We start from the raw sequence: 22,569 nt of genomic DNA on the forward strand, positions 1-22,569 counted from the left end.
CGCGATGGGACTGAGCGCGAAATAGCTTCAGTGACTTCTTATAGTACAGATTCGCTGTCAATCAAAAGGAGATGCAGTCTTTCGACAGATCCTCCAATCATCACGCGGAAGCCCGGAGTCCGGGCCAGCCCACTCCTCATTCACCCCTAGAGACGCTGAGCATCCGTGGGCGGGACATAATCGCAGCATTTATCCAATGACCGTCTATTTTCGGAGCACTGAATAAAACTGTTCAGAGCAGCCCCTTTGAAGTCAATGGACGCTCGGCTTCAACAGGGAAATGCACTGACGCTACGGGAATGTATGAGAAGTAAATCGAGTCAGCCGACCTGCTATATGTAATGTAGCTGATTCTGAACGAACTCGTCTTCGAGATGAACGTGTTCTAACGCATTTTTAGTCAATAAATTGTTTACACAATAGTACATATTTGACCATTATTTTTTGGACATTATAAGGGGAAGCTGAGCTTCCCTTGCAGTCTTAAAGAAATCCCCACTGGACCACACCCCTAAATGCATTGAAGCAACTGCCATGTGATTGGTTGATTAGATAATTGCATTAATGAGAAATTGAACAGGTGTTCCTAATAATCCTTTAGGTGAGTGTATATATATATATATATATATATATATATATATATATATATATATACAGTGAGGAAAATAAGTATTTGAACACCCTGCTATTTTGCAAGTTCTCCCACTTGGAAATCATGGAGGGGTCTGAAATTGTCATCGTAGGTACATGTCCACTGTGAGAGACATAATCTAAAAAAAAAATCCAGAAATCACAATGTATGATTTTTTAACTATTTATTTGTATGATACAGCTGCAAATAAGTATTTGAACACCTGTCTATCAGCTAGAATTCTGACCCTCAAAGACCTGTTAGTCTGCCTTTAAAATGTCCACCTCCACTCCATTTATTATCCTAAATTAGATGCACCTGTTTGAGGTCGTTAGCTGCATAAAGACACCTGTCCACCCCATACAATCAGTAAGAATCCAACTACTAACATGGCCACGACCAAAGAGCTGTCCAAAGACACTAGAGACAAAATTGTACACCTCCACAAGGCTGGAAAGGGCTATGGGGTAACTGCCAAGCAGCTTGGTGAAAAAAGGTCCACTGTTGGAGCAATCATTAGAAAATGGAAGAAGCTAAACATGACTGTCAATCTCCCTCGGACTGGGGCTCCATGCAAGATCTCACCTCGTGGGGTCTCAATGATCCTAAGAAAGGTGAGAAATCAGCCCAGAACTACACGGGAGGAGCTGGTCAATGACCTGAAAAGAGCTGGGACCACCGTTTCCAAGGTTACTGTTGGTAATACACTAAGACGTCATGGTTTGAAATCATGCATGGCACGGAAGGTTCCCCTGCTTAAACCAGCACATGTCAAGACCCGTCTTAAGTTTGCCAATGACCATTTGGATGATCCAGAGGAGTCATGGGAGAAAGTCATGTGGTCAGATGAGACCAACATATAACTTTTTGGTCATAATTCCACTAACCGTGTTTGGAGGAAGAAGAATGATGAGTACCATCCCAAGAACACCATCCCTACTGTGAAGCATGGGGGTGATAGCATCATGCTTTGGGGGTGTTTTTCTGCACATGGGACAGGGCGACTGCACTGTATTAAGGAGAGGATGACCGGGGCCATGTATTGCGAGATTTTGGGGAACAACCTCCTTCCCTCAGTTAGAGCATTGAAGATGGGCACACAGCCAGGATAACCAAGGAGTGGCTCTGTAAGAAGCATATCAAGGTTCTGGCGTGGCCTAGCCAGTCTCCAGACCTAAACCCAATAGAGAATCTTTGGAGGGAGCTCAAACTCCGTGTTTCTCAGTGACAGCCCAGAAACCTGACTGACCTAGAGAAGATCTGTGTGGAGGAGTGGGCCAAAATCCCTCCTGCAGTGTGTGCAAACCTGGTGAAAAACTACAGGAAACATTTGACCTCTGTAATTGCAAACAAAGGCTACTGTACCAAATATTAACATTGATTTTCTCAGGTGTTCAAATACTTATTTGCAGCTGTATCATACAAATAAATAGTAAAAAAATCATACATTGTGATTTCTGGATTTTGTTTTTTAGATTATGTCTCTCACAGTGGACATGCACCTACGATGACAATTTCAGACCCCTCCATGATTTCTAAGTGGGAGAACTTGCAAAATAGCAGGGTGTTCAAATACTTATTTTCCTCACTGTATATATATATATATATATATATATGAGCCAAAACATTATGACCACTCACAGGTCAAGCGAATAACGTTGATCATATCCAAACAAGGCCACATGTCAATGTCTGTGTCGGTTAGATGGTAAGCGAACAATCGATTCTCGTAGTCAACGTGTTGAATTCAGGAGAAATGGGCAGGAGTAAAGACCTGAGCGACTTTGACAAGGGCCAAACTGTTATGGACAGATGGCTGGGTCAAAGCATCTCTCAAACGGCAATGAATGTTGGGGGCTTCCGGTCAGCATTGGTGAGTATCGACAAACCGGCAACAGGGTGTTGGGAACCCAATGCTCATTGATACGCGGGGGCAACAAAGGACATCTCATGTGGTCCGAACCAACAGAAGGTCTACTGTGGCACAAGTCACAGAAAATTTTAATGATGGTTGCGGTAGGAATGTGTCACAACACTGGTCAGAGTGCCCATGATGACCCCTATCCACTGTCAAATGCATCTACAATGGGCACACCGTTTACCTGAGGAAGTAATGGCACCAGGATGCACTGTGGGAAGACAACAAGCCGGTTAAGGGAGTGTGATGCTCTGGGTAATGTTCTGACGGAAAACCCTCAGTTCGGCCATTCATATGGACGTCAATTTGACACATGTCACCTATCTAAACATTGTTGCAGACCAGGTACAGGCCTTCATGGCAATGGTATTTGCTGATGGCAGTGGCCTCTTTCAGCAGGATAATGCACCCTGCCACACTGCACACATTGTTCAGGAATGATTGATGTACATGATGAAGAGTTCAAGGTGTTGCCCTGGCCTCAAAATTCCTCCGATCTCCATCCGATTGAGCATCTGTGGGACGTGCTGGACCAACAAGTCTAATCCATAGCAGCTCCACCTCGCAATTTACAGGACTTGAAGGATCTGCTGCTAATGTATTGGTGCCAAATACCACAGGACACCTTCAGGGGTCTTGTGGAGTCCATGCCTCAGCGGGTCAGCTCTATTGTGGTGGCACGCAGAGGGCCAACAGCATATTAGGTAGGTGGTCATAATGTTTTGGAATTGTGTGTGTGTATATATATATATATATATATATAGATAGATAGATATATATATATAGATAGATATAGATATATATATATAGATAGATATAGATATTTTTTTTGTTTTTTTGCTCTCTTTCATGTACTGGCATTTCCTGCAGGAAATGCAAATAAAAAAAAAATTTAAGCACATGCTCCCTAATGAATTTACATTACATGTATGCATTTGCAGACACTTTTATCCAAAATGACTTCAAACCAGTGCATGCGTTCCCTGGGAATTGAACCCACAACCTTTGGCATTGTTAGTGCAATTATCTACCAATTGAGCTACAGAAAAATCCCCAGGCATGTTCATGCAGGAGATTGTCCATCATAAAACTACCCTTTTTAGCAGTAAAAAGTGATTGACTACAAACCTGTGTGCTGTTGAGACAGTGGTATGGGCTATTGGTCAACCTCTTCATCTTCCTCTTCCTGTCTCCGCCCCCAGCCAACTCCTCCGCTGTCAACAGGCCTGGCCCTGCTCCTGTTTCAACCGACCTGTCCATCAAAACAGAGAGGTATTCATGAGGAGAGTGAAGAACGAAGGATGAAAAGAAGAGATCAGAGGCGAGTGAAGGGCTTGCCTTCCCTCTCCGTGGCTCTCTAATAACCTTCTTTTCAGGCTTTGATGAATGGAGAGGCAGGGGCTTGGTTCCCCGCTGCATGCTTGAAAAATTAGGATCTGACGCCAAACCGAGAAATATCTGAGAGAAGTGCTGGTAAAACAACCTCCCACTCATAATTTTGTTTGTTCTTTTTTCCTCTGTCGCCCTCGTCCCAGTCTCTCCGTCTCTGCTTACTCATTTTCCATTCTGTGCCAATGGTTTCAGGGCTGTGAATTCCAGCATTACATTAATAAAAAAAAACCTTGTCTGTCTTATTACCATATCAATGCATCTGTTCCTGCACAAAGCAGCAGAATTCACTGGCCATCAGGAGGGCAACTGAGAGTGAGTGAGGATGTATGTGTGAATGTGTGTGTATGTGTAGCCAACCATCTAACATAGTGGTTTTAATTCAGAATCCTAAACACAGTACCAACATTTTTTATCATACAAAAGTAAACAAAAAGGTCCTTAAAATGAAAGAAATGTATTAAAATTACCATGAACTGCATATGCCTAACCATAAGCAAAATGATAAATGCTGAATAGGAATAGAGTTTGGTTTTACACACCGCCTTTTATGTCATAAACAAAAGAAAGCATTTTCTCCTCTCTTTTAAAAAAATCTATTTATTTTGCTATCCTATCATTGCACAACTATAAGTTTAGTTGCATTTGTATTATTTGCATTTAGCATTGTTTTATCATCTGCGGTTTGCAACCCACCACAGAACAGACCCACCAGTCCAATAGCAGACCTATTACATTAAAATTAGGCTCAAATACTCTACCCACGTCTATTGGTCTAGTCTCTCATTTTGCAGCATATAAATATCAGTATTTTTACTCTTTTGTAGCAGACAGCTACTTCAAAGACGCCACAGGCTGCCTTAGTCAGTGCTCGGGGCGGGGGGTGGCGGCACAGACATCAGCTGGCCTGTCAGTCACTAGGATGATTGGCAGGTGAGTGTCAGAAGCTGTGTTGTCGTGTGGTTGGTGAAATCCAGCCTCCCATTCCATTGTCATATTGACAGCGGTAGTTACTCTTACTCTCTATGCCAGTGGTATTCAACTGGATTCAGTACCCATATTTTACATTAAACATGGAGTGGCAGCCTAACACAGTGCTATAATTGTTTATCATACAAGAGTAGGGATGTCCAGATACCATTTTGTTGCGAACGTGAATTAGTACCGATGCTTCCTTTTTGGTATTCGCTGATACCAAGTACGATACCAGTTTGTTTTTCCTCTGAATTCCATATCAACAGTTTATTTAAATTGTATCTTCAAAATGGTGTTAAAATAAATTAATTCATTAAAACTTTAATCAAATTAAAATATAACAAATACTTTTCAACATAATATTCTATTATTTTTTATCAAAGTAAGTGCTTTTATAAAGAGCCTCACAGCACAATCAAAACAATATTTTATCAAATAAAATGCAGCATAACAGAGCATCACAGGTGTGACATATTGCTTGAATAAAATACAATTAACTATTGATTTATTCTTATTAGTAGCAATAGCGTTACAGTGAATATTACAAGACTATACAGTATTGATCTATTTCTGTCATACTTTTTTTTCATTTAAATGTACCTTTTATTTTGGTGGAGCTTATAATTTAAAGTGTTTGTGTTATGACAATAGCTTCTCAACCTGGCAAAACCAGTCTATGTGACTCAGAGTGCTTATTAAACTGCAAAAGGCTGCTATTTAATTTAATAAATATGTTGTCTGTATGTGCCTCGCGCTACAAAGTATTAGTCAAGGTTCTCTAAAACGTATGAGCACTTTGTGTCTTTATGTCAGCACAACACCGGATCTACACATTCACAAGTACTCACATATGAAGCACGCAGCACATGCAAACTACTGTATATATTTATCTAATTAAATCACAGCCTTTGCGGTTTAATAATCGCACTGACATAACATGATTTTAATTTGTGTACTGAATGCTTACGGAATGACATTCATAATTCAGATGATATCGGTTTTAGGTATCAGAGAACATTTACCTATTCATATTAGCATCCACCTAATTTGGCAAGCTTTTACAAAGTGACATGAATTTCCCCTATAATTCCATAGAGATTGTACGTACAACCTTTGACATCAACAACAATAGATATGGAAAGCACTTTCCCCTCCCTTTTAAAAGTTGATCAGCCTGATTTATTTTGCTATCCAAACTATGCACAATTATATATTTAGTTGCATTTCATTATTTGTATTTAGCTGCTCCTGATCCTATCTGAACAACCCACTATTTGAGCTACACCAAGAAAGTGGGCGAGTTTCTGTATAAAAGAATGTTTTCAAAAGCAATATAAAAAAACAGCCATATAGAAGCCCTGATGGGAAGGAATGGTACCAAATTCATATCACATGTATGTCTAACATAGACACACACGCATTGCACAGGCCCTGCAAAGCAGGCAGCACTGGCTGTGTTGAGCTCTCTTCTCTTCCTTTCAGCTGTCTGAACACTGGCTGTCTGCCCTTTACTCTGGCCGGTGCTGTCAAAAAGAATCAGTGTCCCAAACACACAGACCCTGTCCCTCCTGCTCAATACAAAGAGCCGCTGCGTCAGCTAGAGAGGGAGGGAGGTGCCCACAGAGTGAGAGAGAGAGGCAGGGATACATGACCCAGGATAGATGGGTGGAAGGGAGGATGATAGGTGGACCATGGACCATAGAATGGACCATGTTTCACAAAAAAAAATTTCAGTAATCACATGCTTTTTTTTTTTTACAAATAGTTTGGCAACAGACAGACATCCCCAAAATCAAAGACAACACAAAAGAACAAGTGACGTAGTGAAGTAAGAAAGAGAAAGGAGAGAGAGAGAGAGAGAGAGAGAGAGAGAGAGAGAGAGAGAGAGAGAGAGAGAGAGGAGCATTCCAGAGGGAGTTGCTCGGCTGACCAGACCTGCGGGGCTGAATCGATGGACACTAACCTCTATCGACCCACCACCACATGTGGCATGGACACACCTGTCTACACACTATTCTCCACCTCTGCACCTAATGAGTTCATCCAAAAACATCATATTACCATATTATCCACAACCCCATTCCAAACATCCCCCTCAAAACACACCTGGAGATAAATTATTGGTTATTTGGAAGAAGAAACTACTCGTAACAGACCTCAGGGGAAGTGCAGGGAAATCTTTAAAAGCAGAGCATTACCGAGAGTAAAGAGAGTGTTGAGTGCACTTTCATTTCTCCTCCTTGTAGCACAAGTACATCCATCGACAGATCCTCTCTTTCTGTTCTTAGTCCTCAACTACTGCCCTACGAAGTCATTAAGGGCCTTAAAGGGATAGTTTACCCAAAAAGAAAACATTTTTCAAACCAGTATGACTCTCTTTATCCTGTGGAACACAAAAATGCAGTGTATTATTATTCACTTTCATTGCATCTTTTTTCCATGCAATGAAAGTGAGTGGTGATTGAAACTAAGCCACTGAATAACATCTCATTTTGTGTTTCATGGATGAAAAAATGCCATGCAGGTTTGAAACAATATGAGGGTGAGTAAATGATGACACAATTTTCATTTTTGGGTGAACTATCCTGTTAATATAGGCTCAGTTTTATATATATTTTTAGCATTCTCAAAACAGAGAATAAAGCAGTGTCTGTAACAACTAAGCATTTTCTCTCTGGCCGTGTGCATCCACAATTCAGTTCTGTTTTTAAATGCCACATAGAGTCTCTTAAACCCCCAAGGCCCGAGAGACCAGGTAACCATTGAAACCTGATTAGTAACCCGACACCAGGTCCAAGGCAGGGTTTGGTGTGCGTTTGCTCTAGCTTCATGAGGACTGTGGCATGGGTGTCTATTAAAGAGCTTTGAGAGAGCGGGTTTGACAGCCCCCCCAACTCCACTCTACTCTGCCTGTCACCACCCAAAGATGACCTTCCGACCCCGAAAGCCCCCTCTAGTCCTTGTGTCAACTCCATGTCACATTCCTGCTGTTGAGAGGGAGCGAGTGTCTGTGTTTGGGTGTGTATGTGTGTGTGTGGGTCTGAGTGAGTATGCTGGTAGGAGAATTCACAGTCCCCTAATTACGAACCCCTTCCCTTCTGTGAGGTCAGGATTACACAGTAATGCTATTTAGAAAAGGGCATTGATTAGCAAGACACAATCATCAAGCAGAGAGAGAGAGAGAGAGAGAGAGAGAGCAGAAGGAAGAGAGCAATAGAAAATGGTCATGTGGGTGTGCATGTTCATGCCGTGCTCCCCTTCACAGTTGAATAATCAAATTCTAGTATTTTCTCACTGAAAAAAGATGCTGAATGTTGCTATTATTTAGCAATAAAAGCCTCACTCATTCCAGTAGGCATATATATTATATCAGGTAAAACTTTACACTAAGATTCCGCTCGTTAACATTAGTTAATGCATTAGGTATCATGAACTAACAATGAACTAACAATGAACTAAAAATGAACTACAATGAGTTTATTCATTTTTTGCTCATGTAAATGTAAAAATACAATTGTTCATTGTTAGTTCATTGTGCAGTAACTATTGTTAACATATATTAGTTTTGATTTTAAAATTGTATTACTTTGTTGAAATTAATATTAACCCAGATTAATAAATGCTGTAAAGGTATAGTTCATTGTGAGTTCATGTTAATTAATGTTATTAACGTCTGTTAACAAATGGAACCTTATTACAATGTGTTGCCAATATATAAACTCTTCAAGCTATTTCATGTCCCACTGGCTGATTTTTTATAAAAACAAAAACATTTTTTATTATTACTTTTTTCTTTTTGTTATATGATCATGTTCATACTGACTTGGAATCTTTTTGCTAGTCATTCATAATTTATTTTTAGCTCTTTTGAAATGCCTTATATGAATACATTTGACTGTTTTGTTCCCTTGTCCCACACCAAGACTTTCAATATTAAATTATGAAAATCTATTATAAAACAAATAATTACTTGTTTAAAACTAAGATAAGCAAAGAGTGAAATAAACAAACCATTTCACAATGTATTGTGTGAAAATAATTTCTATAATTTCTTTTTAAATTACGACTGTTCCACATTTCCACCACAACAAAATAAAGTTTTTACAGAAGTTAGTGTACTTGTCATGAAGAGCATGCTTGAGTGATGTTTGAAGAAAATAAAGAAAATTCAAGGTAAATATGACCAATATCATCAATTTCCAATCAACCTGTAATTTTGCCAAATTATGAATAAAAGAGTTTTATTTCAAAAACTTTAAAAATGTCATTTCCACCACAGAATTCTATTAAACATAATACATATTTTGAGATGCAATGGAAATTATACTATGGTGGAAAGTTTCATGATTTTTAGAAAAAAATTACAAAATTAACAAAAAGATCCCAAATATGACAAATAAAATGGCGAGTTCTGCAGTTACAAATACAAGATATAAAGTTTGCATTATGAGGCATGACAATGTACCATGACTGGTATAAACTAATTTCAGAAGTACATTTTCATGCGCAGTTAGAATTGAGGTAAAGCAGGTTTATGCATTATTGAGCTACAGTCTTTATCTCTCTGTCCAAGTAAACATGACTCTGCTAAATCGAATATTTGAAGAAAGGAAATTAGCTGAGGAAGTATTAAATACACACCATGCGTCACCTCTGTCTTCAATGCCAGACTGATTAATGTGCGTACATGTTGGACGATGTCGAGCTACAATGGTCTGTTTGTCCAACTTTACCAAAACTGACTAGTATGATTTCAGTCGGGATAAAGCAATTAACATAAAAAAAAAACGTGCACCTTAATTGGTTAGGCCATGCTCAAATAATGCATATCACATGACAATCCTGCTCTTTGCGCTAAGATGGTATTTGATCCTCTTGGCAATGCCACAATGACCCATCAACACTCTTAACCTTGTCGAATAACCACTGACCTCTCACAGATTTGGGCTGATGCCAAAGGATGTTACACTTTGTAGTACACCAATGCAAAAGGAGAATTTATCAATATCGTGACCAGCACATAAAAAAAAAAACGACCCTTCTCTTGACCCCAAAACAACGTATAACCTCAAATCAAATAATGCTGACAAACACTCAGGTAGTTGTTACCCTTCAAATGCTCAACAATTCACGTTGTCTGCCATCAAACGGACACAACTCATGGCGAGAAAGTTAAACCCTCACTAAAGGCACTCTAAAAACAGGCTTTTACGACTCTGATAAATTCTAGTGATGGAAGTTGCCATTTGTTTATTTGGCAGGGGAGCTTTATGAACGACAGGGATAAATGTGCGCTGGCTATAGCATGTGTAATTAAGCTCGGGCTTCTGCTTTTCATTAGCATGCAGCTAATCAAACAAAGGCTAGTAATAAAATGGGAGTTTTGTTAATCAGGTAGGGTAAACTTCATTTGACCGAGTTTATCAAAATGTCTGAGCGTAAATAGAGGTGTATCTCAAGGGACTACACTCATCCATCAGGGTGATAACTTGAAGCTCTGACTTTGTGCAGGCAATTGGTCTTCACATTTTATCAAATTAATATCGCAAACGCATCATGGGTTAGAAGGGAGTCGCAACACTTGTAGATAATCAATGAAAGTTGTAAATATGATTAATGACGGCTCTTTGCACTGATTAAGCACTTAGTCTGCCTTGTTTGAACTGATGGGAGCCTTCTAGACTTATTTACGCACACACACACACACACACACACACACACACACTTACTCTCATAATAAGTGGTAGTGTCAGATTGAACATGCACATGCATGCACTTTCTCAAACATAATCTTTAAGAATACCGACACACCTCCTAACTATACTTTATTATTAATGGATGTGAAGCGTTTGGCTACAGGTAAGAAATTATTTCCTCACACTGGTCTCAGTATGACTCTAATTTAATCACATCTCTCTCTCTCTCTCTCTCTCTCTCTCTCTCTGTCTCTCTCTCTCTCTCTCTCTCTCTCTCGAATCAGTGGATGAGCATTTTCATTATTAATCTGCAAGACAAGGCCCTGAACAAGCAATGAAACTATAACAGAGTCAGTTTTAAAGGAATGCTCCAGGTTCAATACAAGTTAAGCTAAACTGACAGCATTTGTGGCAATTGAATCTGCCGTTTAAAAAAAAAAAGCAAAAGTCATGGTTACAGTAAGGCACTTACAATGGAAGTGACTGGGGCCAGTCCATAAACCTTAAAATACACACTTTTTCAAAAGTATAGCTATTTAAATAAGTAAAGCAAAATGAGATGTTTTTGTCTGTAAGCGCTTTTCATGTGGAGTTCAAAGTGGTGCTGATGCCCTGATATGAATCATGAACACAGCTTCACGAATGCTGTAGCAAAGAGGATAGACACAGTCTGCCAGCAGATTCATATTTTGGAGGATGAGAGTTTAAGAGATTTAATGCCATTGTCATGAATATGCAACCTGTGTAGAGACTAGTTCTTTCAGTTAGTCAAACTAACACTTAGACTTTGGTAAACGTTTAATGTTACTTAAATTGGTGCTATTTTAGTGCATTTCTACCTTTAGATAACAAAGCATTATATTGTACATATTCTTGTGTTATAGGAATAAATGCATTTTGACAGGAAATTAGGCATATTTAGAGTCAAATTTCAGTACTTTGAAAATCTGCGATTTAATGTGATTAACTACGAAACATTATGCGATTCAAATTTTAATCAACAGACAGCACTAGTGTAAACATGATTTAAGTGTGGAAAGCAGCATTACTGTTAAGTCATCATGAATACAAAGATGTAACACTATATATAACTTTACAAAGATAAGGCTAGTAAACAAATTTATCACACTAAAATCATGTTAACACACACAGGGGTGTAGATTTCACAATAATCACAATAATCAAAACAAGCAAGTACAGCCTTCCTCCGCGTCTGAGACATCAATCTGTGCATCTCATCACATGGCTCGCTGTGCATGACACCGCAGAGACTCTGCATGTGGAGGCTCATGCTACTGTCTACGATCCATGTACAACTTATGAGCGAGAACCACTGATTTTGACCACAAGGAGGTTACCCCATATGATTCTACCCTGCCTAGCAACCGGCCACTTTTGTTGCTTAGGAGACCTGGCTGGTGTCACTCAGCACACCCTGGATTCGAACTCGCGACTCCAGTGGTGGTAGTCAGCATCAATACTTGCCGAGCTACCCAGGCCCTCTACGATTTTTACTTTTTAATGAACGAGGGACGAATTTTAAATATCTTTTGTGGTAATCAACATTATGCCACTAATGGGGTCGATTGAGCCTAAAGGAATAGTTCAAAAATTTTAATTTTTGGGTGAACTATTGCTTTAACTTCTATTGAACCCCTAAACATTTTTTTTAGATGGTTTACTCTCTTCGTGAAGACATTCCAGACATTAAACTCTCACAAGTATGAAAACAAATATACAAAAAGAGACACTCACTTGACTTTTTTGGGGTATCTGTGGAAATCAGGGGTGCCGATGTGGACTTGCGCTTCCTTGGCCTTCCCGGTCCTCGACGAGCAGGACTGCACGAGGTCTCCTCTTTCCTGTAAACACACAAACACACACAGAGCCCATCAAACACTCTGCTTCACACTAATGATGTTGAATGAAATTAAACACTAAGCCATCCTGATTGCGAGAGTGGACTGGTGAAAAGACTTAAAGGAATAGTTCACACAAAAATGAAAATGTGCAGATAATTTATTCACCCCCAGGCCATCTAAGATGTATCTGAGTTTAAGATTTTTAGGAAAGTATTCCAGGCTTCTATCTCCAACCAATGCAAGTAAATGGCCACCTATTTTTGACGGTCCAAAATGCATATTTAGACAAAATCTAAATAATCCACACGACTCCAGTCGATTAATAAACAACTTCTGAACCGAAACGATGGATCATTTTCAGAAACGAAATAATACTTAAATACTTTTTAACTACAAATTTTCACTTCCGTCCAGCTCTGGGAGGGGTGAGGTCACGCCCTGTGGCGTTTACAATTGTTTTGGACTGTTTTAGTTTTTGGACGCCGCTTGGTCTGTGGTTGTTTCTCTTGTAAACAATGATGCACTTCCTGCCTCCTCCTCCATGCATGACCTGGCCAATGAGCTTACGTCACGTGAGAGGTCACGACCTCACCCCTCCCAGAGCTGGACGGAAGTTAAAATGTTTAGTTAAAAAGTATATTGTTTTGATTTGTTTCTGAAAATGATCAATTGTTTCGGTTCAGAAGTTGTTTATTTATCGACTGGAGTCGTGTGGATTATTTTATTTCTGCCTAAATATGCATTTTGGACCGTCAAAAATTGGTGGCTGTTTACTTGCATCGGTTGGAGATAGAAGCCAGGAATACTTTCCTACAAATCTTAAATTCTGTTTTGATGAAGAAAGAAACTCAGATACATCTTGGATGGCCTGAGGGTGAGTAAATTATCAGCAAATTTTCCTTTTTGGGTGAACTATTCCTTTAAGCACAGCTCAGCTTATGCAAAGTGAGCTCAGCACACGCTGGGTGGTCTCTACGGTGCATCACAAAGGGACAGGTTGAGTGCTGGAGAGAGAGAGCATGTGTGTGCTGACGATCGAGGGGATTTCAATTTCTGTGCTTGTGTGTAAATGGGTTTCGAAAGGTGTGCGGAGTGTATGTGAATGTCGAAGGGTGTGGGTTTTTTTGTGTGTGTTTGTTAAAGTGGTCTGTGGTTCACTCACTGGTGGTCATGTTTTCTCTGTAGCTTTGCCAGCTCCCTCTGCTTTTCCTTGTAGCGCCGCTGCAGTTCTGCCAGACGCACACGCATAGCTATCTCCTCCCGATCCAGCGTTTCCATGGTAGCCTTAACAGGACACACCTACACACGCAACCACAAACTTAAATTAATTTATAGTATGCACCGTAACTGCTGACAATACATCTATATGCCTGCCAACATTGTTTCCTTGAGAGTTTAATTTGTGTTAAATGAACAAAATTCTAAGATATTAAGACAACATTTATATACAGTTCTGTGCAGATGTTTTAGGCAGTTGTGAAAAATTGTGTATAGTTGTTAGGGTTAGGTAAGTTGTTTTAAAAACTTATGACATCCACAATATTTATTTATAAATTAACTTCATACAAAGTGCAGAAACATAAAAAAACAAAATTACTATTTGGTGTGACCACTCTATGCCTATAAAATAGAAAAATTCTCCTAGATATATGTTTGTGCACAGTTTTTCAAGGTTATTCTCCAAGCATCTTGGAGAACTTGTCACAGTTCTACATATTTAGACTGTCTCACTTGCTTCAGATTAACTCAATGATGTTGAGATCTGGGTTATGTGAGGTCCAAAACATCTGTTATTCTATTTGCAAATGGAATGTATGGGAATCTAAAATTGATATTTCCTGTTGACTCATTAAAGCAGAAGATGGATGAAATAACCATCAAAACAACCACAATACAAATGTTTTTTGTGAAACATCTAATGTGCCTAAAGTTTTTGCTCAGTACTGTACATGGAAACAAATTTTGACTACAGTCAAAACAACTGACCTCATTTGTGAAATGAGCAGAATTTATTTTTTTTGTAAATTGTTTATAAAACCACTGATTTTGCATACATCGTTGCAATGAATTGAATGCGACAATTTATGTAAGAATAGTCAGTTCTGTTCGTGTTTTGTAAATGCTGCCAATGTAAATAAATGAACGCGATCAACATTCACCGTTTCAGAGCGCGGTGTCCACTTGCACTTCCTGCGCAGATTGAGGATTCTGCGTAGGGGGGGGACTGAGTCTGCTGTGATGGGCGGGGCCAGCTCCAAGGCGCGAGCGGCAGCGAGGGTTGCCAAACTTTGGAGGTCAAAGGTCAACATGTCATCTTCTGTAGGAGAAATATCTAATTAAACCAGACCATCAAATAATTATAAAAGGGAAAAGTGTAGTTACAAAATATTATATTTGTATTTTAATCTCAGCACAAACATGACGTTTTGAATGTGATTGTGCACCGGTATTAGATGAACTTCAGGTGTACAGGCTTTACATGATCTTTTAAAACTCACGATTGATTTTTTTGTCCAATGCACATTGATTGATTTATTGGCGAGCACGCAGACATTCGCTGTTGTCTGAGATGCATCAGGGCATATTTACACTACTGGCATCTACACTACAAATACAATGTGGTCACATGGATTTGTGGCCACCACCTTATGTGTTTTGAGTGATGAGATACAGTAAAAACATTCCCACATTTAGCACCCAGTTTACACCTATATAGTACAGTGTACAAGTATTATCAGATCACCCTAGACGGATGTTAATACCAGGTATAAACGGTGCCTCTGTCTTTCCATACACATTCAAAAGTGACCAAGCAACACAGACATCCAGTCTGTCCATGTGGATGCAAGCAGAGAAACCTGTAAAGGTGGAAAAATGAAGAGAGAGGAAAGCCTCAAACGGTACAGAGCCACCTCCAAGCACGCCGCTGTTTCCTGACTGCACTTTGTGCTTTCAGAGGCTGAATGAGCAATGATGATAGCTATTAACCAGAGAGCTTATCTCTGTACATGAGGCTTAGATGCCAGGAGCCATGTTACAGAGAGAACAAGACCAAGAGAGAGAGAGACGAAGAAGGGGGAATTCTCAACATTTATCACTGTCATTAGGGCAGTCCACATGCTCAGTCTCCACTCAGCCATTGAGGCTTGAATATTCATGACAGCCAAAGCTGGCCTGGGGATACTGAGTAGACTGTATGTAAGTGTATGTATGAGAGTCTGGCTGTGTTAGCGAGCGAATGCAGCTTGTGATTCTGTTGCGTCACAGTAAGGCAGATGCACAGTATGGTTTCAGCAAGGAGAGAGACTGAATCAGAAGGAGGGGTGGGGGAGAGAGGCAATAAGAGGTAAAGTGTTTATTGAGCTATCTATTTATTCGCAAACATCCCCTCATTACCAACATGGAAAGAATCCAATTTTCTCCTCCAAGGGGAAATGCACAGCGCATAAGCGGACCTGTGTGCGGAGGGCAGAGAGCAGGAGGAGATTAAAAAAGAGAGGACATGAGAGGAGGAGGGAGAAATGTGTAAGATAAGTTGTATAGGCTTTTTAAGCATTATCCCATGAGAAAATTGCATTGCTCAATTGCTGCATGTGTCATTTAAGTATTAACTTTGTCTTAGGTGTTTCTCCTAATAAATATTAGAAAATATGCATGATTTTTCTTAATTTCCAGCAATAATATCTAAGCATCCTTAAAACAACAAATAAATGACTTGAGAAGCAGAACGACATAAGATATTAAGTATTTCAAGCAAATTGAGACATTGCCGAAATTTCTTCTGTAACTCTAGAAGAAACACGTGAGATTACTAGGATCTTTTTCAGGAGAAATATCTGAGAAGCAGAAGACTTCCAGAAAGCCTCTTACGTTTTTTCTACCAGATATTAAAGAGATCTCATATGTGATTTTTATGCGTGATATGTCACTTTCTTACCAGATAGCAGCTTGAATGAAAATTCTCTGCTGAAGCAGAGAGAGCAAGAATGAAAAAGTAAACAAAAATAAATAAAGAAAGAAAGAAAGAAAGAAAGAAAGAAAGACTGGACTACAGTGGTCTTGGAGGTTCTTAGGTTTCCCAGTTGGCTGAAATCATTGTGCCACTTTTAGCCCTGTGTTGGTCTATCTGAAATGAATGCCCATCGTCTGCCGTAACAAGACCGGGGGGGACAAGAGCTTTAGAACAGGGGATAGAGTGATAGCGGACAAAAGAAGAAGTATGAGAAGGATGGAATAGCCGAGGCCCAAAAAAGAAAGAAAAATGAGAGAGGAAAGGAGAGGAGGAAGAAGAGTAGGAAAGGTTGAAGACAGTAACACTCTCCGGGTGATAGCTGAGAACATTTTGCCTACAAAGCCAGTAAAAAAGACCATAAAAGCAGTATGCCTTGGTATCACTGACCAATCGATAACAACTACTAACAATACTTCAAAGCACCTCTCAAAATCTATATAATATTATCACTCGTTATTTGTCTGCACTTCCCAATGCCCATAACAGCACAAGGAATGTTAGCTGAGCGCCTGAGACCTCTACAATAGATAAGGATCCTTGAAATCAAATCTGTAAATCACTGCAGAGTAAACCCAATCGCAAATGAAATCCTTAGCCGGCGAGAGACTGGGTCCTGACAGCCAGCACGGGCCACCTCACCTCCAGTTCTTTAATAATTCAACGGCGGATGTGTTTATTGATGGCTTCTTCCCTGCTGTATCGGGCTTCATCTTATTCTCTTATTAGTCCCTTTAGTGCAGCTTGCTTGGACAAGAATTCCCCAACAGATTACATCCCTATTTTAACATGGGTGGAAACTGCAGTCAAAGAACACAAGCACACACACAAACAGCCATAACGATGCAAGGCGCTAAATGCAGATCGTTTTTTTTTTCTGTATGGTGTGAGCGTTTGGGATTTCTCAACTGCTAGAAGATGCTGGTGTAAATAACAACATCCTTTGGCAGAGAGACACTAAACGGTCCCTGGAAAAGTAACAAGGCTTTAAAACAGGACTCACAACAATGGGGCCTAATTAGCTGACAACAACGGCATAGTCCTGAGAGAAAAAAAGATCAGCTGCTTTTACCATTTCATCAAGGGAAATTCTACAATGCTTAATGTGGAAATTGTCTGACAAGGCTTAATGTACTAAAACAATGGCCAAGAAGAATAAAATATTTTTTAAACATTACTTGTAATGAACATTATCTACAACCAAAAGCAACTGATGATCCATGTAGAAAGGCAATATTTTACATTAAATGGATAACTTTCTTCAGTGGAATACAAAAAGAGATGTTAGACAGTATGATTGTCTTAGTCACCATTCACTTTCACTGCAATTCTTTTCATACACTAAAAGTGAATGGTGACTAAGGCTGTCAGCCCCTAAAATTCTGTCTAACATCTCATTTTGTGTTCCATGGACGAGAGAAAGTCAGTAAATAATAGCAGACTTTTATCTTATGTGAACTATCCCTTTAAGTGTAAGGCTGTTTCAAGGAAATAGATTAATGCAAACTTTTGTGCACTGCATTGAGCTCAGTATGTCCAGTACAGTCTTTATCATCAATATGGTGCAAAATTTATTTTGTCTTCCAAGGTCAATGGTTTTCTATGGCAAAAAGTTTAAAACATCAAACTTAGCCATTTGCATTTAGATTTTTGGACCATTAAGGTGCAATGGTGCAAAAATGTTGGTCTCAGTAAGTTAACTGTTATGACTTTTCTTTCTTCCGTGAAACACAAAAGTTCAGTCACCATTCACTTGCATTGCATTTTTTTCATACAATGAGTGTGCATAGTAATGGTGAGACTAACATTCTGTATAACAACTCCTTTTGTGTTTCAGGAAAGAAAGTCATACAGGTTTGGAACAACATGAAGGTGAGTTTTAATATCTTGGTAAACTAACTCTTTAAGCAATGTTTAGCTTTTCCTTGTAACCGGTTTCTATGTGCGAGATAAAATGTAAGGTAAAAATATTGTTGTTTAGGCAGTGAAAAGTGTTTATAACAACTGGCGTGCAAGAGAAATGTATTACTATTTGGTCATTGTTGTAGTACATCAAGCCATGTTAAGTGTTTTGCAAGCTAATCGTTTTAGAATGTCCCCATCAACTTTCCACTGAGGGACTCGGAGGGCTGTGGGAAAGCAGGCAGCTTTTTTCAATCTAAAATGAGGCTTATAAAAGTGATCAAACAGGTTGAGGAGCAGGGGCAGCGGAGCCGTCCCTCAGGATGACTGAGTGGACACAGTCCAATCCGGCAGACCCAGGGGAGCTAGCGATCATTAGAGCTGCCTTTTAAGACAGGCTGAAGCCCTCTAAAAACACATCCCCCTTCTCCCCGCTCCATCTTAGTCTCTCCCACAGGAAGTGCTGAACCCCAAAAGGATGGGGAGCATTTGATCTTTAGGCAGGAAAAGACGGCAAGAAGACTCGCTAAGTGTGAGTAAGTGCACAGCTGAGTGAATGAGTGTGTGTATGCATACAGCAGGTCCAAGGAAAATATATGTGTGCGTTTATGTATGTATCTGTTTGAAAGCTGGACATTCAGCAGAGTTGATTGTGTATTTGTGTGTGTGTGTTTGCACACATTGTCAGGATGGATGCATGGGGGGGGCCTTTGTTATCTTTCCTTCACACAAAGCCTAGAGATCTAACTAGGCTGAAATCCTAATTGTTTGCACCTCTTTTTGTGATTAGAGGAAAAACAAAATGAAAGCCACTGTCGTAGTCTTCCCCTGCTGCCTGTATCACAGTGCTCGTTCAAATCACTGATGAGAAATTAAATCATGTTTGTGATTGGATGTGCTTTCTATTGCGATAAGAAAGAACAGAACAGCTGTTTGCTGTCTTTTTACCTGCCTTCTGGAAACCTATTGCTGATGGAAATGCTACAAGATGGAGAGGCTTTTAAAAACCAGAGGAGTCGATGTAATGTTGGCATACTGTATGTTAGAAAGGATGTATGTTTAAGATTGGAGGAGACCATTATAAGGTTTTTAGGGGGTCTAACACCCCCAATGAAAGGGATAGTTCACCCAAAAATTACAATTATCTCATCATTTACTCAATCTCAAGCCATCCCAGATGTGTATGAGTTTCTTTCTTCTGCAGAACACGAAAAATATTTTTTAAGTATATCTCCACTATGTAGACTAATAGAATGCAAGTGAATGGTGACCAGACATTTGAAGCTCCATTAAACACATAAAAGCAACATAAAAGTAATCCATATTACTCCAGTGGTTAAATCCATATCTACAGAAGTGATATGATAAGTGTGGATGAGAAACAGATCACTATTTATTATTTGACAATAAATCTCTACTTTTCTTTCACATTCTTTCCACATTTTGAAAATGGAAGTGAAAGTGGAGATGTATGGTCAAAAAGGATTTCACCAACACTTATTATATCACTTCAGAAGATATACTAAGCCACTGGAGTCATGTGGATCACTTCTATGTGGCCTTTATGTGATTTTTGGAGCTTTATAAGTCTGGTCACCATTCACGTGAATTGTATGGACCTACAGAGCTGAAATTCATACACATCTGGAATGGCATGAGGGTGAGAAAATTATGAGAAAATTAAAATTTTGGGGGGAATTTAAAGTTTGAAGTGTGTGTGTGTGTGTGTGTGTGTGTGTGTGAGGGGTGTATATAAAATAAGTTTGTACGTAAAAATGCTATATACTTTTTAAAGTATTTTCAAATGTTTCAGTAACAAGTTGGTATACAGGTTAGTTAAGATGTGTATCGGATGCTCATAGACAGAAATTGTTCACCTATTAGGTAATCATAGCAACAGTAGCCTGCTTTAGCAATTTCAATTCATTTTGACCAATATCAGATGAAACATTGACAAAACATAAGTATTGCCTCCCAAATCGCATACTTCTGCAGTATTCTAAACCATTTCGTTGTCTAAGTAAGTTGTGTAAGTAGTGTGTTCACACTGAAAATGCAAGCTTAGCTTACGGTTAGCAAGCTGCAATGGGGACCTGACAAAAAAGTTGTAATTACTGGTTAATGTGGCAACAAGTTACATTTCTTTGAAGACAGCATCTTACAAATGTGAGTTGAATGCTTTACCATCACCCACATTTGGTGAATATGTAAGATTTTTTAAATATAAGTGTTGGACTTTGGTTGGCTAATGTGCTAAGGCTAGCAGCAACACATTGCTAAAAATGAGTGGTTTTTAGCATTTTAATTCAATTGTATTATTTGAATGAAACATTTTAAATAATTCTGATTCCTATTGCGGCCCCTTAAAAGTTTGCTGAGGCCCCCTAGTGTGCCCTAGCTTCGTGGTTGAGAACCACTGGTGTATAGTATATGTCTGTACCAAAGCAAAACCATGCACCTCTTTTGCCTTAAGTTTTTCTCACCTGTGTTCTCCACCATGTTGTTCCTCTGCTGTTGGGTTTGCTCTAGCTCAGCCAGTTCACTTAGTAATTCCATGCCATAATTAGGGGCCATCGTGTCAGCAGATACAGGGGCCACCATAAGGGCATCATGGGTGGCACACAGCGCTGCTGCTATGAGCAGCTCCAAGCTCCAAATGCAGCTGCCTGGGTACTGATTTCCCAGGGCAGAGGACACAGGGCAGGGGTAGAGAGGTGGTGATGCATGGGTGGACTCTACCGAGTTACAGGGGGAGGCACAATTGCCCTCTACTGTCCTCTCTGGGTCAGTTACTGTAGGTTCCATAGATTGAGAATCCTGGAAGGTGGACAGAGAACCCTGGACTGGATCTAATAAACCATCATTCTGCTCTTTGAGGTCTTCAGCTGGTGCTGGAATATCAATTCCACTAGTTTGGATGTCAGTGATCATAGTCGCTGGCTCTGGATGGGTGTCTGCTACTGTAGAGTTAGTAATGGGGCAAAGGGAGGTTTGCGAGAGAGGAGAAGGGCCACAGGTAACCCCCGTCTGGCCTTCACCCATCTCTCCTTCTGCTTCTATCACCACATAATCTTCCTGTATTTCCTGGGATGTTCTAGTAGGAGATCCCATTCCAGTGTGGCAATCAGGCTCCTCCCCTTTGGGAGAAAGAGGGTGGGTCTGTGGTGCAGGTTCAGCAGGTTCCGCTTGCTCTGCCTCCAAGTCAGCATGCTCTGCCAATTGGACCTCTTGGGGGGAGGGGCCACCCTTGTAACCAATGGCAATGGCAGGGTAAGTATAGCCAGGAGGGAGATCTAAAGGGAAAATTGGAATAAATTGATTGAGTGTTTCCATAAACAGTGATGTTGGTTTGGATTGTTCAGCCTTGTTTGAAGTCCCTATATTACGAGCATAAAGATTTAACTGCTTCTGAAAACACACTTCAATGCATGCTGGCGACGTATGAACCAGCAAGCCATTACCATTCATTTGTAATACACGTCACAATATGACCTTGTCAGTTAAGGGGCACGGCCCCCTGCCGCTCAAGTGCAGAGTGGGGTGATATATATGCTGTATACAGAAGCATTAGTGACAGTGTGTACCATTCACTACGTTTATCTAGTATAACTCACACACATAATGGAGCCGGCGCCATAAAGACTATGGCACAGGCATGAGCGAATTTTCCATGAATATTGAATTATGTTCAAGTTGTTATGGATGCAGTGTGCAGTGCGTGTTAGTGAGAGAGAAAGATTGCACATAGGAATGTTTGTGTATAAATTAGTCTTTAAGTGAGAGTGTGTATTCGATGTGTGAGTAAAAATGATTGCACAGGGAATGTTGGCTGTCTGAAAGACGTAGTGTGTGTGTGTGTGTGTGTGTGCATGTGTGTGTGCGCGCGTGTGTGTGTGTTTGTGTGTGTGTGTCTATATGAGATCTGCAGTGTAGCTGGTATATTGATGACAGCATGGTGTCTGGGTGTGATTGCAGAGGCAGCCCTGTCACCTCAGAACTGCTATTATTGATGGTATCCATCCACCAGATGAACGCATATCCCTCCGCTGGCCAAAACTCAAGGACCCCTGAAGGATAAGAGAGGCCCTGTCTGCTGTCTTACTGACCACCCTACTGTCCCCTGTCTGTCTCTCTCACACCCATGCTCTATAGCAGACAGAAAGGCTGGGTGATATTTTTTAAATCTC

General features: G+C 40.0%; 1 protein-coding gene across 1 annotated transcript in view; it reads right to left on the reverse strand.

Moving 5' to 3' along the window:
- bahcc1b (BAH domain and coiled-coil containing 1b) overlaps window positions 1-22,569 on the reverse strand; it is a 120,709-nt gene that overhangs the window by 21,175 nt on the left and 76,965 nt on the right. The window contains exons 11-16 of the mRNA XM_052102799.1: window positions 20,866-21,675; window positions 14,631-14,788; window positions 13,634-13,770; window positions 12,370-12,471; window positions 7,814-7,819; window positions 3,678-3,801 (exon numbers count right to left, since the gene is read on the reverse strand). Of these exons, the coding sequence (XP_051958759.1) occupies window positions 3,678-3,801; window positions 7,814-7,819; window positions 12,370-12,471; window positions 13,634-13,770; window positions 14,631-14,788; window positions 20,866-21,675 (1,337 nt within the window). The remainder of the gene's footprint in view (window positions 1-3,677; window positions 3,802-7,813; window positions 7,820-12,369; window positions 12,472-13,633; window positions 13,771-14,630; window positions 14,789-20,865; window positions 21,676-22,569) is intronic.

The sequence above is a fragment of the Xyrauchen texanus genome, chromosome 33, assembly GCF_025860055.1.
Source record: "Xyrauchen texanus isolate HMW12.3.18 chromosome 33, RBS_HiC_50CHRs, whole genome shotgun sequence".
Lineage (NCBI taxonomy): Eukaryota > Metazoa > Chordata > Actinopteri > Cypriniformes > Catostomidae > Xyrauchen > Xyrauchen texanus.